The sequence below is a fragment of the Mastomys coucha genome, unplaced genomic scaffold (genome assembly GCF_008632895.1).
Source record: "Mastomys coucha isolate ucsf_1 unplaced genomic scaffold, UCSF_Mcou_1 pScaffold13, whole genome shotgun sequence".
NCBI classification, from domain to species: domain Eukaryota; kingdom Metazoa; phylum Chordata; class Mammalia; order Rodentia; family Muridae; genus Mastomys; species Mastomys coucha.
Genome location: NW_022196895.1, coordinates 35,495,846 through 35,506,458, shown reverse-complemented (window position 1 = coordinate 35,506,458; position 10,613 = coordinate 35,495,846). Strand labels below are relative to the sequence as shown.

General features: G+C 44.2%; 1 protein-coding gene across 2 annotated transcripts in view; it reads right to left on the bottom strand.

Moving 5' to 3' along the window:
* Positions 1-119: 119 nt before the first annotated feature.
* Positions 120-10,613, bottom strand: part of Arhgap26 (Rho GTPase activating protein 26) — a 430,094-nt gene continuing 419,600 nt past the window's right edge. For both annotated transcript variants that reach the window (XM_031365552.1, XM_031365553.1), the window contains one exon: positions 120-5,574. In XM_031365552.1, the coding sequence (XP_031221412.1) occupies positions 5,486-5,574 (89 nt within the window). In that variant the 3' untranslated portion in view covers positions 120-5,485. The remainder of the gene's footprint in view (positions 5,575-10,613) is intronic.

Sequence of the window (10,613 nt, the reverse complement as noted above, 5' to 3'; positions counted from 1 at the left end):
ATAAAAAGAGCCCCGTAGTTGACAGTCATAAATGTAAGGGCCTAGACTTGTGACCTTTGATCAGTGTATAAATTATGTTGAGTCAAAACTAACCAGAAACCCAAGAAACAAACACACCATCAAATGGCAAAGTCATTTAATTCAAAATCATAATTCCACTCACTTTATAGGGATTGCCACAGACACGAACCAAACATAAAAAAGCCAGGTTTCAGAGGTGCCTGACAGAAATTGTATTTTCTTTATAGATACGCACAATGGTACAGAAACATGTTTTTTTTTTTTTTTTTTTTTTTACAAGCCTGAACATGGCCAAAACTGTTGTTTTTTTCCCCCTCTAATAACAAGAAAAATGTTCTATTCTAGCTGCAGGTTACTTTTTAATTACAGAATTTGATTCTATGTACCAGTCAATATTCAATACTGAAATGTATAACAGTGTTTTTATGATTTCTCAAAAGAAAATATTAAAGTGCCATTTATAAGTACTTTACTGACGATATCACATAGCACTTTACAGTATACTCAACGGTAGCCTAAAAGATGAATTAAACATGCAAATGGTTTCTTTCCCAAAATATGGCCTAAATGTCTTTTAGAGTGCTTTTGAACACTAGCCTAGCATTAGCTACTGGGAATTTATGGGTTTGAGTTTTTAACATGACTTTTAATAAGTCACCAAGGAACACAGCTGTGGATAACTATGTGATAAACACGAGCAGAGGCTTCAGATGACGACTCATTTGTAGCTTTGATCCTTTGCTAGGAAGCTGAGAGTCTCTAGTTCCTCTGACACGCTCCCTCCAAATCTTCAAGGCTGAAAGAGCTTTACAAGTGCCAGCTCATGTGTGTCTACACCTGAGGCTGCACCTTTACACATGTATGTGCTACACACGAACACATACACATGAACACATACACACGAACACACGCGCACACACACACACATTTTGGAATCACCAGATGTCCGCTTTCACAGACACCAATCTGATTCTGGCATCTCGAACCCCAAGAACGCTGTGTGCTGGAGTGACTCGGCAACCCGTGGGAATGGTGCCTGGTATGATGGCAGGGAGTACATTGGCCTGGCTGAAGCTGCTCCAGGTCCCTCAGACACCAAGTTGCCAATACTCTGCTCCCCACTGACTACATGAATGTGAATCTTGACAGGATAGTTCTTGGCTCTCCCTCCATGGGTTAGGACTATACTCAATTCTTGCTCTCTAGAACATTCCGTCGTGCATTTTATAATGTCCTACAGACATGTGAAACATTTTTAGTTGTGATTTTTTTTTTTCTGTGATAGTTCTTCCTCCCAAGTAAGAGCAGTGTCTCAGGTCTCCTTAAAGATGCACAGCTCCTCAGTGTGTCTCACCTTTCCCTTCCTGATCCTGGTGTTTTTATATCTATGCTTTTCTTCCATGAGTACGGGGCTGCCTTGGAGTGACACCTGGCATCTCTGTCTACATGGGAGGCTCTTTAAGTTAGACAAGTGCTTTGGGTGGCAAAAGGAAGAAAGCCAATCGTTGCTTGGTGGAGTCTTGTCTCAGGCGTGTTGGAGGAATGTGCAAGGTTCACAACTCTTTGCTGTTGTCATTTTGATGCTATGTTCACAGACAACCACTAGATTGGCATGGCTGCAGAAATATTTGAGCACAAAAGACATTTTTCAAACACCACTATGGGGCACCTGACTGACTAAAGGGCCGCTGGGACAGAGCTGTCAACAGAAGTGATCACTGTCAAGTTTGCCAGAGGTGACAGACAACTCCCTTCCCAGACCCCTAGGAGATTCCTCTGAAAGTCAGGTAGCTAAGCATGCTTGGTTCCCTCGACTACTAAGAACAGTGGGTGCTAGAGCAAATGTGGGGTGCCAGGGTGGTCACTGGTGCAACCCCGAACTCCATGGCTATGAAGCTAGGTAAACAAAGCCTTGTCTCAGGAAGCAGATACAGCCAGCCAAGAACAGATGATCTTACCAGCTTTAGTCTACTTCACCCTGCCTCAATAAGAGATGCTTCTGGAAGTTCTATGTCTGAGAAGCAGCTTTTGGTGTGGTTGCTACCATCTTCAGGAGGAAAATGCAGTTGAGAAGGATTTCCCTCTAAGATCCAGGTGTGGCACTCATGTCTGGAGTGCCTGTAACTCCCAAGCCGCGTGCATGGCTCTGGCCCACCAGTGCTAGGTTGTAAGTACTCACTTCTCATTTCTTCTCTGTTTTATTATATATATAAAAAAAGAGCATCCAGAAGACTTCACATAATGGTTTTAAAAATACTACAAACTGGCACTAATCCTAAAGACTTCGACGGAGGCTTCCACTGAATGGAAGTCAGTCACACACATTTATTTTGATTAAAAAAAAAAAAAAGAAAAAATTAGAGAATTTCATCAGTGTTGAGCAAGGCCATCTTCCTTGCTTGGGGGCAGGGATCTGAGAGCAGCTATCTTCTCATTGCATGGCATGGTATGGTATGGCACTGTTCAATTATGGAACTCTGCATCTCAGAGAGTGAGGCCAACTATCTCAATGCTCCAAAATTCAAACCAAAACCAACCCAACCCAGGGCCTTACAAGAGAAACTCAAAGCTCCTGGGAAATCTTTGGGACTCTGGTCAATGAACTTCCATTCTGATATAAACTCATTTCTCATGATCTATGCCAGTTTTCCTTATTCGTGGGGAGCTGAGGGGTGTTCAGAGAGCAGAAAGGGCACATTTCACTTTTATAATCTTCAAGTTCCTTCCCACTTGGCTCACATTAATCTCTCCAGTTCTTTTACCTGAGAAGGGGGAGGAGGAGGAGGAGGAAAGCCTAGCTAAACAATGGGAAACAGAGCAACCATCTGTCATAGGCCACACATGGCCTTAGGGAAACAGAAAGGAGGCCAGCCTAAGAGAACAGCTTCAAAGCAGGGCCAGCTCAGGAAAGAAGGGATATGCATCCAAGCAGTCATCCTGGGCCCTGACTACAAGCATACCTCATTTACTATGGGGCAGGTGACGATTTAAACCATCAGATATATTAAAAGTATCGTGCTGGGCTCTTTCAATTTGGAAGGAGTAATGCTACTTGAGTGTGCATGCCCTTCAGGCCCCATTGCCCAACCTTTTCTCAAGCTCACAAAGAACAGGACTAAAACCTGAGTGTACTCCCTTTCTTCCTTTAGTTTTCAACCATTCTCCTGACTCACACCTGGCTGGTGTAGGACTTCAGCAATCCTCTTGTCTTTTTCTCCCTTTTTCACACCCAGCAATGACAGTTTGGAATCCTGTGCTTGCCTGACTGAAATTTCAAGTCTCCCTTGCTCCTGGGTCCTTGGTTGGCAACACTACAATCCTGAACTGGTAAACTCAATACCGAATCCTGACAATGAACTATTTACATTATAGCCACTCAAAAAACAAAAACAAAACAAAACAAAAAAAAGGGTAACAGTGTCATCTGCATTCCTCTTGGGGCTTCTTTTTTACTTTGGGGCTAATGGAAATGTGGAGGTGAAAGGGAAGTATGGGAACATGTCTATAGGAAGAGAGACCAGGAACCACAGCAGCTGGTTTTCGTTTTGTTCTTAGAGCTGATGGACACATATACAAACTAGCTTGGGAGATTATATACATATAATCACCTTAGGAGATGTGTAAAAAGGAGTTGTTGTCTCATCTCCTTTTGTCTGGACATTCTGGGGTACCAAGAAATACACCTGAGAAGAACAAACACACAAACAAAAACAAACATGTCACCCACCCTCTCCCCACCTATTTAAATCCTGAGTATCACTTTACTGTTGGGTGGGAGTTCTTTGAAATTTCATTGCCTGAAGATACTCTTTTGAACTCCAAAGCCCCAAATCACATGTAGATAAAGACAACTGAATACAACCAACTTTTCAGGCTCACCAACAGGAACCATGAGGAAACATTCTTTCACTGGGCCAGAGAGGGCACATGACCTTGACTCTTTAACCCGGCCCCTCTTTTTAACACAACCTTTTAAACACATCTTTTCAGCAACCAAAGTACTAAATGTATGGAGCAACTAGCTTAAAGAATATCAAATATAAAACTTTACCATATAATATTTCAAATCATTCTATTTACAAGTTTATCTTTAAAAAAAAAAAAGCAGAAGATACAGTAATTCAACACAATTCAAGTTTTCTTTTCTTCATTAAAGAACCCTAAGGGAATTCCAGGAGCCAAAGACACTCTCTGCTGCAGTGTTGCCATCAGAAGGGCTCCTGGAGAGTGTGACAGTTTGTCCAGAGTCCCTCTAGCAAGGGCATTCGAGTGCGAAGATGCCATGATTGTGTTCTTTTGAGGTCATGTGATGCTAATCCAGGTGATCTCCCATGCAGGACAGTTAAGACCCAGCCCCTTTTCATCAGAATTCCCTCTCTTTGAAGGTACCCAGCCTAGCCTCCAGGCCTCAACGGTTTGAGGTTCTACAGATTCTTAATGGCCTATCCTCGTTAATGACTCCTTTTTTTCTGGGTGGCAGTGATAAAGATGTCCTTTTAAAATCAGGCTACAGGTTTGGCCCAAGAATCATCTCTAAAATCCACAGGACCTCAGTCACAAAAGGTTCTAAGGAGCTATCTGCCCCAAACAGACCACTCTAATGGTCTAATCCTCTGCTTCAGATTGTTGGAAGACCATTCCAAAACAAAAAACAAACAAACAAACAAACAAACCAAAAAAACCTCACCAGAGCTGGGAGAGGGGGTTGTCATACAAAGAGGAGTATTATTTTTGGCTTAGTTTTAGAGTAGGTTGGGTTGCTATGGTTACTAGGTGATGGCAGTGATGGAAGCCTTCAACAACAGAGAACGTGAGGGCCATGTGTTTCTTTGCATGAGAGGACTGGACTGAAATCTGCTGATTATAGGCCAACAGCTGCTCAAGAGATGGTGAGAGATTGGACCATATATAAACAGTGCAGCAACCCCTTTATCCTGTGGGCTTGCAGACAGGCCCAGCTGCCTTCAGCACTGTGTCTCTGGGAGAAGGAAGGAGAGAGAAAGAACGTCTGCTATAAGCAACAGTTGTACAGGCAGCCTGCATCTTGTGCCAGTTTCTTTGCCCTGCCTCTCCTAACTCAGCATTGCTGTACTTTCTTTAGCACTATTCTTATCCTGCTTCCTCTTCCCAGAAGGCTGGGAGTTTTGGATGCCTGTTGAAATGAAATTAGGGCTCTCTATTTAGGGCACTCATGAGAAGACAGCTTTGCAAGCCTTCCTCTGGGTTATCAAAATCCAATGGCCGCCCCTGCTGATTGATGTGCAGTTCTTGCAGCATCATTGTGCTGTAAGCTGAGATGATCATGGAGAATGGTGGCACACGTTCCCAGATGCATTCTTGTTGGCAGGAAGCAACAGTCAGGCTCCCTGCTTTCTCAGTGGCAATGAAAAGTGGCCCACAACACCAGAAGCAGCAGTTGTCATGGAGACCACGTAAAGCTCAGCAGCTCCACTGGGGCTCGAGGTTAGAGGAACTCTACATAGTTCTCTGGGATGAGGCCAGTCTTTCCATTCAGAGTTCCCTCCAACCAGCCAGGCTCCTGAGATGGATGAACTGTACAGGAAGAGAAAGAAGAGACGAGGTTACAGGCAGCCCAGGAGGTGGCTGTGCTGTGCACTGGAAGATGTAGGAGGTAAGTCTGGGGAATGAGTACAGCTGCTTATTATGTTACACAATTCTAGGACTGGTTTGAAAGAGAGATCCTTAACTTTTTGTGAGATGAAACCCTTCTGGTGAAAGTTGTTCTGAACTCTTTCTACAACAAAAAGGGAAGCATTCATTCAAATTTTTACATGCAGTTTCAGGGGCATTATGAATTTTCTGAACTTCATGTTTTAAACTATATGCAACAGATTTATAATTCTTTAAGTTAGAGGTCAACAGTTGGGATGCTCTCCAACCATCTACCTATCCATCCACTCACCCCTCCATCCATCCATCCACCCAACCATCCACTCACCCATTCATCTATCCCCCATCCATCCACTCACCCATCCACCCACCCACCCATGCATGCATGCCTGCATACATACAATGCATGCACACATCAACCCAGGCCATCCACTATACACTATGTACCAAATGGCATGTCCTGGGAAGATTGTTAAGAACTCATCTTTACTGGTAATCTATTTTGTGTGTTGGTTCATTTTTGTTTTTTATCTTTTCTTTTTAAGACAAATCTAATTTGAACTCACAGCAACCCTCTTGCTTTAGCATTATAAGCCCTGGGATTAGCTGCCTGAGCCACCACACATAGCCTGACCTATCTGCTTTGTGTCCTTAAGTCCACAGCCCTGCTTCTCATGTCCTCACAGACCCTTTCCTCATGTTGCAGACTTGGAATGCTTCCCTTCTGTTCCACCCACGATACTCTAGAGTTTTTCCTATAAACAAGTCAAAAAGCCGTCTGCTTCCTCTACTGAACTTTCAAAGCTCCCATCCTTCTGATTTTTTCCAACAACTACAGAATATAGATCCATTTCTGTTATGGGAAATACCAAGAGTGAAGAAATGGAGAGAGCTGGCTGAATCTGTAAAGAATACCATAGTGGGAAGGAATAGAAATGGAAGCGTGAACCTCAGTGATGAGTGTGTCTGGGAAATGGGGGTGTTCCTACTGTGAAACAGCTAAACAAGTACAGGTCATTTTGGGGTGGGGTAGAGGTACTCAATCTAAATGGATTAGGAAAACTCTAGTTATCCAAAATTGTGTGGAGAGAATGGATTTCCCCCTGTTCCTTTCCTGGGCTAATTAAGCGACTTCCTGAGCTTGTTTTAGAAATGCACTTCCGCCCCAGCACTACTGTAAAATTCTAGTTTCACTTTGTAGGGAAAGAAGAACAGAAACTGATGGAAGCCAATGGGGAGGAAACAAAATTACAGGCTCCAAGGCTTCTAGAAGAGCTAAAGTATGTAGAGGCATTTCTACACTTCCTTAGGGGAAGGCATGGTCAGACAACTATTAGCTGCCCTTCAAACCCCTGCCTAACTTCCTCCCACCAGTGAAGAATGAGACCTCAGGAGATGATTCCTCAGACTTGCAGGGAGGACAAAGAGAAGAGTCTGAAGCACTTAGGGGTGACTTGGCCTCCCCACTTATGAAGGGGCTTTCTAGGCTACTATAAGAAACACTGAGTAGGCTTGCCATTTGCCTGGCCACCAGCTGACTTCCAGTCTGCACCTCTACAATGGTGGCAGGATCTTTTCTGTGGTTTCTGGTGTGGATTAAAGGAGCCACCCTTAGTGTATTGTTAACTCCCAGTGCAGTCAGGAAGTAAGGCACTCCCTCCATAAATCACCAGCAAAGGGGCTGGGACCATGACAAAGGTGGGGATAGCCCTTGGTCTATCAGTCCAAGGACAGAGTTCAGCCTCTCGGAAACCATGTAAAAAGCCAGCTGGGGCAGGGTGCATCTGCTATCCCGGTACTTGGAGAAAGAGACAGGAGGACCTCAGGTACCTTTGACCAGCCAGTCTGGGCTGCACATACCAAAGCTTCAGTAAACCTTAGATGTTTAGAACCAAAAGTAAACAAAATAAACCAATTCTCTCAAAACAACAACAACAACAACAAAAACCAAAAAACTGAGTTAGAAAGAAAAAATATCTGAACAAAATAAAGACAACCAAAACAGCTCTGCCCCTCCATAGCATGGCTGCTCAGTGGGCGGATGTGTGTCCACCTCCTCCCAGAGCTGTTCGAACAGCACAGGTAGTGAGGTAGTTATCTAGGAACCGGAATGGAATTGTCAGAAGCCTGTGAAGAAACCACAAAGGCCTAGAGATGTACCACCCAGGCTTCAAGGGGTGATGCAGTCTTTGTAAGTGTCTGCTGACTCACTGGGTCTTTAAGCCAGGGTTTCTTAAATCCTACTGCTAGACAATGTGCCAGCTTTATCTATGTGCTCCTGGAATCTGCAGGTTCCTCAGCCCGAGGCACCTGCATTGCCACTGGTTGGCAGAAGTAAAAAGCTGTGACTTTTGTGTGTCAAATATCCTTGTGATAATGGTGGTAGTTAAGAATGAACGTCTGAGCTCTCGTCAGCTGGTGGAGGAGGGAGCCCAGAAGCCCCACTACACTCTGTCCCCTGGTCTTATACGGGGCTCAGGTGAAGTTGCAGCTCGTTCATAAACAGTATTATGGACTTGCTTCTACATGTTCCTCCTACCTCCTGATTTCTGGAAAACTCACAGCATACCTCACATAGTGTTCATCGGTCCTATTGATACCTGCTGCAGTGACAAAGCTCTGCTTTGCTATCTGACTTCTCATTAACTATCTGGCTCAACAACCTTCAGCAACTCCCCCACCCACTATGACACAGCCCAGCTCTTTAAAGGGGGAGTATCATGAGGGCCACATGTTTGCAATTTCAGACAAATTAAGTGGATATAGTCATATGGGTAGAACCAGAATTTGAACTGAGAGTAAACCCTTCCTCTGTTCTATCCTGTTTTGCTTCAGTTGGAGGTGGTTCTTAATGGTATGAAGAGGTTAAACACACACTAAATAGCAGAAACTTTACTAACAAGCGCTCCACCTGTATTAGTTTCAGTGTGAAAATAAAGCCAGTTCTGCTGGTATCCTCATTTACAGATGAAAACCCAAGGCTCCAAAAGGTTAAGCAGCCAGCTGAACAATTACAGGGCTGGGAGATAGCGGAGGCACAGCAGAGCCCCAGGACATCTGACCACGCAGCCTGCAGTCACAACTGTGCTTATGCCTGCTCAGGACTCTGACTGGTGAAGCACTTCTTAAGTGGTGGGCAGGCTGACCCGCACCAGTGTCCAATGTACTATATACATGATGCGATGCGTTACTAGGAGCTGCCTAGTGGCAATCTAGCCTAGTGAGCACATCATATAAGCTGCTACTGGGCTTGGGCCCAACTTCTGTCTTTGCTACAGCCTTGGGTACAGTACAGGTTCCTGGCATAACCTGGTCTAAAACAGGTATCCTGTTCACTATGGACAATGGGCAAGTGTGTGACTAAGATCTGTAATGGCTGGCTACCCTCAAAGGGAAGAAGCCCCCACTGGGTTAATAGGCATGTGTGACTAGCAGGCATTTACTCACTACACAAAATATCTTATAAGTGCCTATCTGGGGCCAGACACTGTGCTAGGTTCTCATATATGTCCCCTTAGGGTAGTGGCAGATTATCAATAGACAGTGAAAGGGAGAGGGAGAGGAAGAGAGGGTGGGAGGGAAGGGGAAAAAAGATGGGGACATGGGTAGAGGGAAGGAACGCAGAAAGGTACAATCCAAAGGCTCTCATGCTATCAGCCAGGAATGCTTAGAGAAGATACAAGGCCCTAAGACCCAGAAAAGCTAGATGTGATCTCAGAACGGTGGCCTGTAAACTCCCTAGAAAGGGCCACAGAGGATGGAAAACATAAAAACAAAAGACCATGGAGGGCTGTGCTCCAATAAAACTTTAACTACAGAAAGAAGCAGTTGACCATCAGTTTGTGGAGATGTGCTCTGAAGCTGTGGTGTGTTAAGTAAGATGTGTGTGCACAAGTGTATATGTGTATGTAGACGCCAGAGTTCAGTATTGGTGTCTTCCTCGGTCACTCTCCACCGTATTTCTTGAGACAGAGTTTCCCATCGAACCTGGAACCCATGGATTTGATTAGAGAAGATGGCTAGCAAGCAACTGCCTGTCTCTGTCTCCCCAGCAATGTGATTACAGATACTCTACTACATTTAGCTTTTGACAAGGGTGCTAGGGCCGAGGACTCATAGGACAAATGTGTTACACCTACTGATCTGCCTCCCAGACTCTCATCTCAAAACTTGAAAAGAGTATCCCAAGAACCCAATTTTGGCTACTGCCACGTGAATTTTCTAGGTAACGATCATACTGCTTCCAGATGAATAATACTCCTGAGAACACAAATTACTTCTCTTTCCAGTTACTGTCTAAGGTGCTGGTAGAGCGGGCAGTTTCCTGGTAGATTGGCAAGAGCTGACACTGGAAATATTTCCCAGTATTGCGTATCTATCTCCTGCTACATAGAGTCTAGGAGCTGACTAAGCACCACTCCAGAGTCAAAGTTTGGGCCCTGAAATCCCAAGGCAGAGAGATTACTGGTTATGAAACAGCAGACTTTCACCTCAACACACCCTTCTCTTCCCTTCCATACTCCGCACACAAAGCACACACATGACAATGGCATACACATTCAAAACCTGTCAGAAGGACACTTTAATCTGACAGCTGCATAGAGCACTGAGGCCACTGACATAAGCTTTATCTTATCTCTCTAGAGTCTATATAGGAACAATAGGAAATGGCCACTTTACCTAATGTCATTATTTCCTTCTGTAATGCCTGATTTCTCCAATAGAATGAAAGTAGATTTTTTTTCCCTTCTAGAATAGAGGGAAAAATTACCCAGTGAAATATTACCAGGTAAAGCAGTCTAGAAAGTGGATTATCATTCAGACTGGGGTCAGGGATACAGCTCAAAGGATGATAACACTTGCAGTACAAACTTGGTGACCTATGTTTGAACCCCAGAACCTCTATTAAAAGCCAAGGCAATGGTGTGCTTCCAAACTCCAGAACTGCTAAGGTAAGATAG